We start from the raw sequence: 14,137 nt of genomic DNA, 5'->3' as shown, positions 1-14,137 counted from the left end.
CGGCGGGAGGAGCCGGGGCGCGCGGGGCGCGGCGGCCAGGCGACCTCGCCGGCGGCGATGGCCGCGCGGAGGTCCAACTCCTCTAGCTCGCGGGCTGCGGGGGTGTTGGGTCCAAGGGATCAATCAGGAGGATTATTTTTTGTGTTTGTGTGTTTTTGTGGGTGGTGTGGAAGAGTGTGTGTGTGCGCGCGTGTGCGCGCGTGCGTGTGTGCGCGCCTGTGCGTGTATATGGTGATCAAGGCTAGCAACAGCAGTGTTGGGGCAGGGACGAGCGGCCAGGCCAGAGGCCAAGGCGGCGGCGGCAAAAACCGGTGCCCGCGGCGCCGCGTGCGTGCTGGTACGCACCTTGTGCGTAGATGATGGTGGCGCGGCCGGTCGCGGCGTCGACCACGCGCACATCCCCCGCGTCCCACCGCCCGTCGTCCGGCCAGAAGACGAGCAGCCGCTGCCCCTCAAGATGAGCCCCGAAGTCAGAGGGAGCCAGGAGGGGCCCCTGCTGCTGCTGCTGCTGCTGCTGCTGCTGTTGTGGGTCCTGCCGCACGTGCGGTCCTGCATCCGCCTGCTCCGCCCAGCCGCGCTGGTCCCGCGCTGCGACGTCGCCGCCCGAGCGCGGCGCCGCGTCGTCCACCGCCATCGGCTCCGCCCCGCCGCCGCCGCCGCCGCCGCCGTCGCCCTGCTCGCTGCCGCGGCCCACATCCCCGGCCGCTGCGGCCTCATGTTCGCGGCCGGGGGCGCGCCGCTGCGGCGCCCAGCCGGCTATGCCGGGCGGCTCGTCTGACAACTCCCCTGCGACAGCCGGGGGGGCGAGGGCCGCCCCCATGACATCATCGTCCCAGGCGCCCTCCGGCCCCACCGCTGCGTCGAGCTTCAGCCGCTTGCCTGCACATGCGCCCGTGCCCGCGCCGGCGGCGCCGGGGGCGCCGCCGCGCTTGTGGCTCTGGGGTTTTGGGGCCGGCTTGGCGTCCGGCACCTCGCATTTGGGGACCCACGCACCCTGATGAGATGCCGAGGCGCGGGGATGCGCCCGTGTGGGGGCGAGGGCGGAAGCCGTGAGCAGTAGAGCACCGATCCCGCCGCCGCAACCGCGCCCGCGGCTGTGAATGTCCCCATCTGCGCGGCCGAACGCTCGAGCCCGATGGGCCCTGCCCAGGCGGGAGGCCCAGGCCCCTGCAACCGCAAGCCACCGCCCACGCCAGCTGGCCTGCGCCGCCCGCGCGGCTGCCACGGGCCCCCCTCCCCAGCGCAGCCGAGCCCCATGAACCACACCTTTCCCAGGTTGACCCATGCGGCCTCGTCCAAAGGGTATGCGCCCCGCCACAGCCGCGCGCTCGCCAGCGGCAGCCAGAACGGCTGCCGGTCGCCATAGAATTGGTACTGCAGCTGCACGCGGCCGCCGGCATCGCCACCGGCGGCCGCCGGCCCGTCCTCCTCCACGGCAAGCGCTTCGGCCCGGTAGTACGCATTGTGCTCGCTCGCCGGCGCGTCGTCCGCGCGTACCATCACGCGCTTCGGCAGGCCGGCGCGCTCCAGAAGCGCCTCCACGCCAGCCGCGGGCACCTCTCGGGGGCGCGCGGCAGGCCCGGCCGCGGCGGCGGCGGCGGTGTCACCGACCGCCCCGCTGCCGGCAGGTTCGGGGGCCACGCGAGGCGGCACGGCGACGCCCGGAGCGGCCGGTGGAGGCTCGCCTTGCGCTGCTGACGTTGTCACTCCACCCATATCGGGCAAGTGCTGTCCTTGTAGGGCGCTCGGGCTTCCGGGCGTGGCCCCAGCCGAGTCGATACTATGGGGGGGCTCCTCAAGGGCCCCACCGTCCATGGCGGCCCTCAAAACAGATTCAGTACACCTGTAATAACAACCCTGTACCGCGACGAGGGCAGGAGATGGGCGTTTGTCGGGGACGGGCGAGTGAGTGAGTGGGGAGTGAGCAGGGCCCAGGAGAGCTGACGCGAGGGAGGCCGCGCCAGAGCGGCTCAAATACTTTATATCCATCAATATTAAGGCGCGAGACATGCCCAACGGTCGCCATAGGCTGCGCGCACTCACCGCGGGCCCTCGAAAGACCCGCTGCTGTCGCGACGACCTCACAGTAGTAGACCTACTGCACTATTTGAATCGTGGAGCACAGGCCGACCCTGCCTCGAGGCGTGTTCCTGTCCTGTGCGCCCCTGAAAATGCTCCTCCTGCGCTGGAGGCTGCTGTGCGCCGCGGAGGGCCGATCCCGGCCTCTAGACGACTTTAAACTTTTCTAATTCGCTGTTCAGGCGCTCTACCAAGAATAAAGGGGCACTGTGTGCCGTCTTGTCTGATCTCCGTCTATGATGTATGTTGCGCATGCATGGGCGGACGTTCAAGCGTGATAACACTTATATCGGGTATTTGTGTATGGCGCAAGTTGCCGGGATGACGGGAGCATTTCAACAGCGGTGTTTCATTTCACGGCACAGCGGTGGAACGTGTCACGCTCCAGCGTATTTGTGAAATTGGGAGACTCAATTATGATATTCAGAGGCTCTATTGGGAAGCAGGCATGTCAGGCGGGCGTCTGACAAGGACTGCTCTCTTTCAATCCATCCTAGGCCACATGACCACTGCTTTTCAATGGTCCGGAAGCCCACGGTCGAGATGCAGTGAAGGTTCAGGAGGTTAGACAGCACGCTCGCCAAACTTGGCAGTGCGTACATGAAGGAAAGCGCAGTTCGCGGCAGCAAGATGGGCGGCTTGTTTTGCTGCCACGGTGGAGACAGGGGGAACCACCTTGGTGTCACCGGTGGCGCCTGTCACCGACAACCAGACCGGACTAGATTTACAGTTGCCACACACAAAAACGGCACTTGTTTGAAGACCGGGGGGGGGGGGACCTTGGCAGTAGCCAGTAAGGTCGAGGTTTTGGGAGAGGGGTTGGAATGCACAAGGGGCGGGCAGAGGTGCGCGCAGCTCGCTGCGGTCGACAGGGTCCGCTCGACTGCCGGAGCCCCGGCCAAGGTGCAGCGGCCCATCAGCGTCGAAGGGCGTAGCAAACCGCGGGACGAGGCGGGCCTGAGCAGCCTGGCTGCTGCCCTCAAGAGCGATTCCCTTGCGAGGCCGCCCCCTTCAAGAGGCCGCAACACCCCTCAAGAGCACGAAACGGGCGCATGCCCCTTGGGAGGGCGCGTCATGATGACACGCCACAGGAGCTCAGCTCAAAAAGCTGGCCTCATACAACCCCCCCTCCAGGCGACGCCCCTCAAGAGGCCACACCCTCGAGGCATTGCACCTCAAGCGGTCGCACCCCAACAGAGTTCCCCTCACGCTCCCGGCCCCGAAACAGCTCCTGGACCCCCTCACGAGAACGCCGCGAGCTTTACCCGCCCGCCGCGCGACCTGTGGACGGCCCAGCGCGTCACCAGGTGGCTCAGCACGCCCAGCGGGCCAAACATGCAGCACAGCGCGACAGAGTGGCCGGTGGGCACGGTCTGCTTGAGACCGTCGAGCAGGACAGCCCTGGGTTGGGGCGGTTTGCGGTTTGGAGGGAGGGTGGGGGCAGTTGTACAGAGGGTTGAGGGTCAGACGGTCGGCGGCGCAGCCGTGCTAGAAAAAGAACAGGCGGGAGGGAGTTGAATAGGTGGGGCGCATGGCCAGCCCTAGCAGGGGCGCCTTGTTGGGTGGCGAGCGGCCCCCCACCCTATGGCTCTGAGCGCAAGCGTGCCACACCGGCCCCGCCTGCGCGCCACCCCGTGGCGAGGCGTCCGCCCAACGGAACAAGGTGGCCCCCGCAGCGCACGACGCGTGCACTGGACGTTGCAGCGGCCTGCCGGCGCCGCCGTCAGCAGCGGCGGTGCAGCGCGGTGCGGAACGCCCGCCCCTTAAGAGGCCAGCTGCCAGCCTGGCCTACCTTGCCTGCAGAAGGTCCAGCAGCAGCAAGTGCAGCCACGCCATAGCCGTCAGCACAGGCTCCCTGAACACCGCCCCTATGGCCGCCGCATCCGGCAGCGGCGCGCTCGCGCGCACGGCCGCCTCCACAGCCGCGAGCGCGCCGCCCTGCCAGGCTTGGAAGGCGAGGAGTGCGTAGGGGACAGCAAACAGCAGCGGCACGAACGGAGAATCTATCAGCCGGCGGGTCTGCGTCGATCCGGGGAGGCCAAGGGAGCGGCAAAGGGGAATCGATTCAGCACAGATGGTCGGCGCCGTTGAGTGGTTGAGACGAGGCGTTCCCACATTGCCAATCGCAGCGGGAAACAGCATCTGTTTAGGCCATGCACGCCGCCGCATCTCCGCTCTTCTGCTCTCAGCCGAGTGCGGGAGGGCTGCACGGGTGCGTGGCAGCTGCCCACCAGCTTCGCCTGGGGAAATGCTATCATTGCGAAGTAAATGGGGAGCACCACTACAGTTGCCGCAGTAAACGCCTGAGCGGGCTGGATGATCGCAGCCGCTGCCGCCGCCGCGGGCGCCGCCGCCTGACCGCCAAACGGCCAGAGCGCGGAGGCCCAGCCGGGGGCCGCCAGCGCCTGCGGGGCGACGGCGACGCGGCGGCCTGGCCGGATTTGAGGGGGTGTTTTGGGGGGTTAAGGAGGAATTGCAGATGTGTAAGCTGTGACTTGGCGTCCTGCCTGCTGCTTTTGAAGGGTGGGGCAAAGGCCGGCAATGTGATGCGCATGCAGCGCCTATGAATGCACCTACACAAGCATCGGGTGTGCTTGCAGCATTAGCACACGCCCGCGCAGTGTAGCGGCGCACTGCAGCGGACCGCTCCCTCATCTCTGCTGACCTTGGGGCCGGCCTGCTGCCGGTCTCCGGGTGAACGTGGTCAGCTGCAGCACCGGCTTTGTGTTGGCAACACCCAGCGTCTGTTGTCGTATCAAGCTCGCCATCGCGGAGTGCCTTGCCGAAGACGCGCTGCTGGCCAGCAATCGCGAGGCCCAGTGGGCCGCTGGCTTCTCTGAATTAAATCAAATTCCAATGATGATGCTTCACAAGTAATTCTGCAACACCCATTGCCGTTCTGCGATGGGTGTCCACGCCCGTCACTCGCCCAGGTGGCGGCGCCGCTTTGCGAGATTAGCATTTGAGCTGCACAGGTGGCCCCTTGCTGGAATTCAGCGTACCGCCTTACAGAACCGCTGACGATGGGGTCGGCGATCGCACAATGCTGGACTATGGGTGTGTGCAAGAACTCCGCTACCGTACCAGGCAAGTCCCAGAACAGCCACATGCACTGTAGTGCATGCAGTCCACCTCGCCGCTCAACCCACTCGCTCACGATCGCCCTCCAGTGGCCCAGTTATCTGCATCTGGCTGATGTGCCCTGTGCGCCCCGGTAGGCAAGCGCACTACTCAAAAAGCACAAGGGCGCCCCGACGCTGGATGTTTGCAAAGCGGTCTGGCGATTCATGGCCAGGGAGGAAGGCACCAGGCTGCGCAAGCAGCTCAAAAATGCATGGGACGAACGGCTCCCACCACTGGAAATGGCAATGCTCCATAGCGCTGCCTCCGCTGCCTGCTGCGACGACTTGGCCTGGCGCCAATCAAAGCGCACTGCTGGCAGCTGGGCAAGCATCGGCAGACTGCCTCATCGGCCGGGCCTGCCCCTAAACGCCTCCACGAGCTGCTGCGCGCTGCTGACAAGGCCGCAGCCGCTGAGCGCCACCGCGACGGCCGCCAGGCAGCAGCAGAGGGCCGTCTCCGTGCGACCGAGCTTGAGCAGCTTGATGGCGAAGATGCAGGGCAGTCCGAACATGCTGCGGTGCACGGTAGATGCAGCATACGGGAGAAAGTTCCAGGCGGCAAATTGATGGAGCAGGTTGAATTGCTTCTAATGGCTGCGCTCAGGCTTTTATGCGGTCGAGCTTGGCGCCTCGCATGCGCCATGCACTCCTTAAACGTGCGGCCCCAGCAGCCACGACATACGCCCTGTGATTGACGGCAGTCCGGCGGCAGTCCGCGCGCGGCCCCAGCGGACTGCCTCCTCGGCGTCGCACCTCATGATGTCCCCCAGGGACCCGATAAGCCCCTGCGAAGAATAGCAAGGGGTGTCGGCCCAGCGTGCGCGCGAGGGCTGTCAGCGCTGTGCCTGCCACAGGCGTCAACAAGCTTTCTTCCCACCCGCAACGCGTGCTGTTGGGCGCAGCGCACCTCTTGCGACCTTTAAGCTGGCACAATGTATGCAGGCAAACCCCTTGGTTCATGCAGACCAACCACTTGTGAAGGACCGCTGATTGTGCATACACAAACGAGGTCCTGAACGCAAATGGAACAGCACTTGACGCCAGCGAGGACCCCCTTGGAGCAACCTGTGGCCACAGAAATGCCCCTGGCCGGCCTTCTAGTCAAGGGAGTGCACCCACCATCAGTTCGCTGAAAAAGGGGGCCGTCACCGCCACCAGCGTGGAGAACGCCACGCACACGCAGGTGACGCCCAGCCACACCGCGCGCCGCTCCCAGCCGCCGCCGGCCTCAGCCAGGGCCGCGCCGCGCCTGCAAAGATTTGCCAGTGGTGAAGACGCCCAGCGGTGATGTCATCAGCCAAGAGGGATGCCACCCTCACACTGCCACCAGCCTGGTGACGCGCTCGACGCTTTCAAAACAAGGCGAGGCAGCCCCGTATTGTTGTGCCGTGGACGGCACCCTCCGCGCAGCATCGCCGGCCGGCACCGTCACATTACAACATCAGACCGCCGTCACCCCTTGCGTGGCCGCCCCTGAACCACGCGGCGGGCGGCGGCACCGAAGAAAGGGTTGCATACGCACCTGGGCGCGAATATGTGCAGCGCAGATGCGCTCCAAACGTTGATCATGACCTGATAGGCTATGAGGCAGTGGACGAAGATGGCGGCGTTCATGGCCGCCATCCACCCGTCATAGGGCAGGACTGAGGAGATGGGCCTTTCGGGGGTGGGGGGACCATTGCGGAGGTGGTGGGGGCGGTGCGCAGGTGGGTCGGTGCCCAATAAGGCGGAAGGAGGGAGAAAGGGAGGGAGGGACGGAGGGAGGATGTGGTGTAGCAAGCAAGCCACATGCCAAACACTGTCCGGCAAGTTGCGCGCGCATATGCACACACATACACACGTGCACATGTGCACACGCGCGCACACGCGCTCACTCGCTCATTCACTCTCACACACACACACACACACACACGCACAGACATACACACGTGTACACACACGAATAAACACCCACTTGTGTAGATCCATCCCCGACCCAAGGGCGGCGTAGCCCACCACCCCTGTGAGCAGGTAGAGCGACCCTATCACCGCCTCCGTTACCAGCACTGCTGAGTTGAACTTGGTGCGGCGGTTGATGGAGGTGATGTAACGCATCCTGTGAGGTGTGTGTGTGTGTATGAGTAAATTTGCATGTGTGCATGCTGTGTGTGTGTGTGTGTGTGTGTGCGCGTGTGTGTGTGGTGTGAGTGTGTGCATGTGCAAGCACGCGCGCACACGCGCGTGCAGAGGAAGCCTGTCGCGCTGTGGTGTGGCCACCACTATCAGCCGGCCTTGTGCACCCCCATTCCAGCGTAAGGGCTAGGAAATGCATGCGCAACCACACACTCCCAAGTATCAACAGCAGCTAACACCGTGAATGCTCACCAGCTGGGCGGGCAGGTGCAGAGGGCAGCCGTGCACAAATGTGCACGCGGCGTGTGCGAGGAGGGTGGGCCAGGGCGCACATGTGAAGGGGTGTAAGGGTGTGCTGGGGGTGTGGGATCATGTAAGTTGAGTGCACCACAAAAGGCACGGCAGGGCCGTTCAGCAGCATGAGCGTGGGATGGCAACGATGCTTGAGAGCAAGCAGAGGATTGTCTATCAAGAATGTGGTGTTTCGGGTGAGCATGAGCATGTATGCAGCCGCGCGCAGCCCAAACTCCCCTAGCACCAGCACGGCATGCACCCCTCCCCGGCCCTGCCTTCGAGCATTACTTGATCTGGCCCCCGAAGCTGAACGCGATGTCGACCACTCCAACCATGGCCACGTAAAACGACCCGCCTGCGACGAGCTCGGTGGGCGCGGGGGGCGCGCCGCCGGCGGCCAGGTAGGTGGCTAGAAGCTTCCCCACCACCACCGCGATAGCGACCTGGGGTGTGGAACGGCGGCAGCGATGGCGGCGTCTACAATCAGCCGTCGTTTCATTCCGAGGCATGGTTGCGCCCAGAACAAGGCTCGGCCTTGCTCGCAATTGTTGAGCCTGGGGTCTTTGGCGAGGGGAGGGTCTTCCCGAGTGATCTTCAGACAATGCCTGCGCTCTCTGGGAATGTGCCCTGCCTGGAAGAACCCGGTTTCAGGGCTGTGCTGCCCGCGCTTTGGGTGCATGCAGGCGCATGCGGTGTGTACCGCCTGGCAGCGCCCACCAGCATAGCCAGGGTCCCGAAGATCCCAACGATCGCGACATCCTCAAGATGGTGCATCTGGTTGGGGTTTTAGGGTACAGGGGTCATAGGCCCGCAGGGTGCGAGGCAGATGCTGGCGGTTTGGGGGGCCGCATGGGCCGCAACCCGCGCATGAAAGGCAGCCAGCTCTCCATCGGGTCAAGCGGGGCCGCCTGCGCCTCGGGCGCCCCGGCCGCACGTCGCTCCGCGCCGCGCCCAACCTGCGCCCCGCGGGATGCCCTCATCAGAGCCGGGCGGCGCGGGGTGTATGGTTGGGGGGTGGGGGAGGGGCGGCCGTGGTGATGGCCCCACCTGAGCGAGGGGCAGGATGAGGATGACTACGAGTGCGTGGGCCACCAGGCCAGACACCTCATAGCCGTAGAGCATCTGCAGTTCCAATTGGGCAGGGGAGTGTTGTGTTACAAAACCAGCTCGCTGGACTTCAGAATGCTGGTTGCCTGCAGCAGTGCTGTTCACATGAGCATGGTCATTTTTGCTCTTTTTGCCTTTGAATGAGATTTGCGCTGCGGCCCCTTGGGTCGGTCAGTGGTTGGGTAAGATCTTCCAGCTAGACTCCGTCAGGCCAAATTTCTTCTGGCCTGGCGCATTCCAGTGGACGCTCAGGCTCCAAAGAACCTCCAGCGACAAGGACCGTGCCTTCATAGCTGGGCCAGCTGGACAGCACCCTCTGCGCCCCCGCCCCTGATCTAGAAAACCTGGCAACGACGCCTCCATGCAACCAGATCCGGGTGTTTTGGCCGCCATGGCGGCCGCCGCTCGGCTCACGGGGGACGAAGCCAAGCTCAGCGCTCCCGCACCCCCCAAACTCCCCAACAAGCCCCAAGCGCGCCTGTCTGAAGCTTTCCACGGTCATGTAATGGAATATGCACGGCTCGGTGAGGATCCCGAGGTAGATTGTGCCAAACACGAGGCCGCGGCCGAGGTTGCCCATGGCTGCGGGGCCGAGGGCCAAAAGGCCAGAGGGCTCAAGGGATCGTGAGGCTCGGGGGCGCGCGCGGCGCACGCGCGACAAGGCGCGCCGATGCGGTTTGTTAACTGGGGGGCAGGGGCTGCGCGCCCAGGCGACGGCGGGTTTGCGGGTTCGCCCGCCCGGCCCGCCGCACCCGCGGATCCGATCTGGTCAAAGACGACGGCGTCCGGCACGCGCAGGGCCAGGCGCTGGTATATGCTGCCGCTGTAGACGCCGCCGCCGATGAAGAGCGCCATCGTCAGCAGTGCTGGGAGCCAGCCCAGCCGCGCAAAGTCGGCGGGCAGGCCCAGCGTGCCGACGCCGAGCTGTACGTTTGCGATTTTCGATTCAAATGAAGGGTTTTAGCAGGGGGAACGATGATTTGAGAAGAGGCTGTACCAAAACCATCCAGGTTGGTCAAGCGCCGTTCAACCAGGTCACAGCGAAATCAACGCGCCGGATGACGAGCTACCACACTCTGGGATGATGCTGCCACCTTGTAAGACCATCCGCCCCTCAATCACGGCGCACCATGTCTGTCGTAAGCACCACTGCGATTGCAAGCCAGTGTGCACCGGCGCGCCGGCCCTGTCCAGTGGGCGGTGACGTATCGCTGCCGCCATTGCTGCCTGCTTCGCCCCGCACGCACTGCTCCTCATCTGCGGTGTTATATCATGGTATTCTACAACCTCAGTCATTCAGAACATGTATGGTGTCAAAAAGCAGGCCACATGATCAAGTTCGTCGTTCCATCCACGCCTCTCACCGACGCCGCTGGGCACGAGAAGCGGTTCTTGTAAGCTATCATCTTCAGCTTGCATTCTTGCTTGTGAGCTATGGTCCCTAGCTGCCGTCTTGCGATCTAAGTGCCCGAGACGGCTACGGGATGCTCGCGCCTATGCTGGGCGTGCGCTGCTGTCAAATAAAATGCTGTAGCACTGCAATGATATTTATGTTGCCAGCCGATTCGTGGACGCTGTCAGTGCACGGCGTATCAGCTGAGCCTGAGCCCTGAGCCTCCACCGACGACTACGGCCTTTTGCCCTTTGCCTAGCTATGAAGCAGCTGTGAAATCCAGATTGTCAACTGCCCGCACGCAATGGTATGGTGGGTTACAGCCGGTGCAAACCCACGAAGCTGCCGTGACAGCCACCTCGCCGCCTTTCTTCGTCCAGGACTAGAGCCGCCCACTCACGACCCACGCCGCCGCGGCGCTGCCAGGAAGGGCCCTAATCCGCGCTCCGCGCTCCAGCAAGACACAAAGCAGCCGGCCACGCCCAAGAGGGAACCAGATCACTTGAGCTTCTTCTTGGGGCGCAGCTGGTTGCTGTGGCCGCACCTGACGTCAAGCAAAGACCGGGTTGGGGGAGCACAGCCAGTTGAGGACGGGCGGCACACCAATCATGATCAAACATGTTATCTGACGCAGCAAAGCGCATGGGAATGACGTGCCGACAACAACACTTGCGCCGCTGGCCAGAAACCACGCTCACTTCTTCTTGCGGCAGTTCTTGGCGCGGGGGTGCAGGCGAGCGTAGCACCTGGGCACAGAGAGGGTGGCGATAGCACGGCGGTCAGATACACGACACTTGCATGCACATCCTCAAACCCCCTTTCCTGTGTCCTTGCGCGCGGGCACACTCTGCCAGCAGCGGACTAGGCATGGCACTTGCCCATTTCGATGCGCTCGTGCACTCAGCTGCTGCACAGCAAACCGGCATGTTGAGACAGCTGCGCATTCAGGGCCTCACTTGCGGCAGATGACCTTGTCCTGGTTGTACTTGCGGGCCAGGATCTGCAGCGATGGCTCGATGATGCCGCCGCGCAGGCGCAGCACCAGGTGGAGGGTCGACTCCTTCTGGATGTTGTAGTCGGCCAGGGTGCGGCCGTCCTCCAGCTGCTTGCCGGCAAAGATCAGGCGCTGCTGGTCCGGGGGGATGCCTGAAAGCGGTTTCGGCAGGAGGAAGGGGGGTGTCAGCGGTGCGTCTTGGCCATCATTGCGATGCACCACTACGATCCAGATGCAGGTTCACCTGCTCCGGCCCCTGCGCCGCTTTGGGTCGGCCGCGGTGCTACCTCTCCCGTCCTAGTGCCTGCACCCGTCGCCACCCCACAGCCCCGCCCGCGAAGGGGGCAGCCTCTCACGAGCTGGCCTGCCGCCGTGCAAAGCGGCGCTGCATACTCACCCTCCTTGTCCTGGATCTTGGACTTCACATTCTCGATGGTGTCGCTAGACTCCACCTCAAGGGTGATAGTCTTGCCCGTGAGGGTCTTCACGAAGATCTGCATCTTGGCCCTCCCTGCGTGAACAAAGCAGCCGCAGGTGGGCGCAGCGGCGGGTGGGGCGACGCCTTTCAGCTGTGGGGGCTCGGTACAAGTGCAGCCAGCCCACGCTGCTGCGGTAGCTGTCGTCTCTTCGCTGATCTTTGTGGAACTGGTTACGTAAAAGATGTGGGAAAGGTGCTGCGCGCACTGTTTGTTCCAAACCAGCCGCCGCTGCCACCGCAGCAGTGCCCTGTTGCATGTGCTGCACGGCTGCAACGCTGCGCGCGAGCCGAACCGCGCTGTGAGCCTGTCGAGCGAGCTCTGGACGCCTCTACAGCGTCTCGAAACACTGGCTGCGCGCTGCTACGCCCTCTCGCAAGCTAGACCGCTGCACAAGTGCATCGCCTCCTCATGACGGCTGGTGACGGTAAGAGGAGCCCTGGCTGCACAAACACATCGATCAGTCGTTTCGAGTGTTATCCTGCACAGCCAGGGGCCCGCCACCACGCGTGCTTGCCGCCTCGCTGTTGGCCCGGCCCGCGCCACTGAACACCCCGAGCGTCACAGCCGCGCAATAAACACACCTCCGTCAGTGCCCGGGGACTTAGAAGAGGGCGATGGAACGAGTCTCTCAGCACTTGTTGCGCGTGCGCTGGAGCGGCAGCTGGCCAGGCGGCGCTGCGTATTGCATTGTGTTGGGGCACGTGAGAGAGCTAGATGCGCGAATAATGGCTCATATCAAGCATTTTCATTTGCGCTGTGCTGTACTCTTAGGCGTCTGCCACTGGGCAATGCAGGTGAAGAAGTTTGGCATACCGGTGGCGCGCTAGCTCTCAATCAGTCCATGCTCGCGCCTGCTCCCTTGCGCCCTTCTCTTCACATGCATGCCCAACCAAGGCGGTAAACCAAGGGGGGTGTCGCCCTGCGCACTGATGGTTAGGGGCAGCGTGCCTGGCCAGGGTTGAACAGCAACGTACCATAGGGTCCTTCTCCAGTGCCATGGCGCCATTGCGCTGCGGCGGTCTGGCGGATGCAAGTCGCCGACTTGCTTAGTTGCACTGGGTTGCAGCGATCGTGCCGCAATCGTGCCGACCCCTGCAAAGCTTCTTGCGTGCTGGTGAGTGGCTCCAGTTTCTCACATCATCTTTACCTCGCGCCAACCCCCACAAACAACTTTGGCGAACTTTCCTGGTCGCGATGCCCGCCAACACCGTGGGCACACTGCTGGGTCAGCCTGGACGGGGGAGCGCCCGAGCCGCCCGCAATGGAGGAGGCCGCAAGTTAAGTTGGCTCTTGCACGCGGGTGCTCATGTTTTGTCATTGAATCGCATTATCGAATCCCTACAAAGGCCACAAAGATCTAGATTGGCAACTGAGCAGCGCAGCAGGTTGGGTCACGTGCGGAGCCTCAGCCAGCGTGCTTGAGCTGTGGTCATCATGTCCATCTACAGTCGACTGGCAAAAATCCAGAGGATGTTGCTGCTGCGAAGGACTTTCTCGGCACATGAATTTCTTTTGACATTGTAAGCTGTGCAAACCTACGTACAGCCCGCGTCCTGGTGGCGGAGTCCAGTTCCCAAGCCACACCCGCAACTGAAAGGAGCCAGCCTTGCACCTGAATACAGCTGCATAGAAGAGTTTGAAAAGTTTCTTTTTCTGTGGCATAGACAGAGGAGAGCCCCGCGATCTGAAAGGGCATCACCCACTGCAAAATGCAGCGCCGTGGGCTGCTCCGGGCGCTGTCTCTGGTGGCAAACGCGCGCTCGCAGCCCACGGCCGGGGCTGGCCGTGTGCTGGGATGGCAGCAGCACCAGCTTGTGCCCGGCACTGGGCTGGGGCTGGGGCCACTGCTGCGGCGCCGCTTCCTCTCCAGCGCTTTCCAAGGCGAGGCCCGGGACATCCCTCGGGACCCTGCGCGGCAGGTGAGGTGCCCAGAGAGCCACCCGCGGCGTGCCATGCGGCCCCAGTGCGCTGCGGGGCGGCATCAACGGGGCCGCTGTGTATGGCGGGGAGGCGCACGCGTGGCGCACGGTGTGCTCCCCTCATCTCAGCCTCCCAATGAGCCATGCATGCAGCGTATGTGCCGCATCTTCTGATGCAGCGGGACGAACAGCAGCGTATTTCACTCTCTGAAGCGACCCCGCTCTCGCGCCGACGTCGTGTCACACCGCGCTCGCCCTTCACCCAAACGAACACACCCAAACCATGGCCAACGACCCACCGGCCAGATCGAGCTACTGCAGCAGCTGAACCACTCTGGCCAGCCGGAGGCCGTCGTGCAGGCCTTCGAATCCGGCGCCGTCGCATGCTCTGAGGGCGCCCTCGGGGAGTACGTCAAGGCACTCGCCCGCCTGGACCGGCTGGACGGCAGCCGCCTGCTCTCGACGCTGCATCGCGGCGCCGAGTCGAGCTACGCCGCCGCCGGCGTTGGCGGCGGTGCGGCGGCGGCGCAGCTGCCCTGGTACGCGGCGGCCGCGCAGGGCGCGGGCCGCGGCTTCGGCGGCGCCGGCGCCGGCGGCAGCGGGCTGCCCCCCGGCATCGCCGCCGCGCTCGGCGGCGC

At 64.3% G+C, this 14,137-nt stretch overlaps 5 protein-coding genes across 5 annotated transcripts; 1 reads left to right on the top strand and 4 right to left on the bottom strand.

The window, feature by feature from the left end:
- Nucleotides 1–345: 345 nt before the first annotated feature.
- Nucleotides 346–1,716, bottom strand: MNEG_7897 (hypothetical protein; the record flags this gene model as incomplete). The annotated part of the gene is made up of 2 exons (XM_014043634.1): nt 346–937; nt 1,066–1,716. Coding segments are annotated over 2 exons (1,243 nt in total), but the record flags the coding sequence as incomplete, so codon positions are not given.
- A 3,829-nt stretch (nt 1,717–5,545) lies between these two features.
- MNEG_7896 (hypothetical protein) lies at nt 5,546–6,770 on the bottom strand (the record flags this gene model as incomplete). The annotated part of the gene is made up of 4 exons (XM_014043633.1): nt 5,546–5,714; nt 5,955–5,986; nt 6,321–6,450; nt 6,724–6,770. The coding sequence occupies 4 exons, from the start codon at nt 6,768–6,770 to the stop codon at nt 5,546–5,548; spliced, it is 378 nt and encodes a 125-aa protein (XP_013899087.1).
- A 1,121-nt stretch (nt 6,771–7,891) lies between these two features.
- On the bottom strand, nt 7,892–10,120 carry MNEG_7895 (hypothetical protein; the record flags this gene model as incomplete). Its single annotated transcript, XM_014043632.1, has 7 exons — nt 7,892–8,050; nt 8,325–8,381; nt 8,655–8,729; nt 9,271–9,296; nt 9,467–9,638; nt 9,844–9,900; nt 10,079–10,120. The coding sequence occupies 7 exons, from the start codon at nt 10,118–10,120 to the stop codon at nt 7,892–7,894; spliced, it is 588 nt and encodes a 195-aa protein (XP_013899086.1).
- Nucleotides 10,121–10,605: 485 nt separating this feature from the next.
- Nucleotides 10,606–11,601, bottom strand: MNEG_7894 (large subunit ribosomal protein L40e; the record flags this gene model as incomplete). Its single annotated transcript, XM_014043631.1, has 4 exons — nt 10,606–10,651; nt 10,806–10,853; nt 11,064–11,253; nt 11,499–11,601. The coding sequence occupies 4 exons, from the start codon at nt 11,599–11,601 to the stop codon at nt 10,606–10,608; spliced, it is 387 nt and encodes a 128-aa protein (XP_013899085.1).
- A 1,688-nt stretch (nt 11,602–13,289) lies between these two features.
- On the top strand, nt 13,290–13,499 carry MNEG_7893 (hypothetical protein; the record flags this gene model as incomplete). The annotated part of the gene is made up of 1 exon (XM_014043630.1): nt 13,290–13,499. A coding segment is annotated over one exon (210 nt), but the record flags the coding sequence as incomplete, so codon positions are not given.
- Between the last annotated feature and the right edge of the window lie 638 nt (nt 13,500–14,137).

The sequence above is a fragment of the Monoraphidium neglectum genome (genome assembly GCF_000611645.1).
Source record: "Monoraphidium neglectum strain SAG 48.87 unplaced genomic scaffold scaffold01442, whole genome shotgun sequence".
NCBI lineage: Eukaryota > Viridiplantae > Chlorophyta > Chlorophyceae > Sphaeropleales > Selenastraceae > Monoraphidium > Monoraphidium neglectum.
Note: the sequence above shows the minus strand (reverse complement) of the source record. Positions and strands in the feature narration are given on the sequence as shown.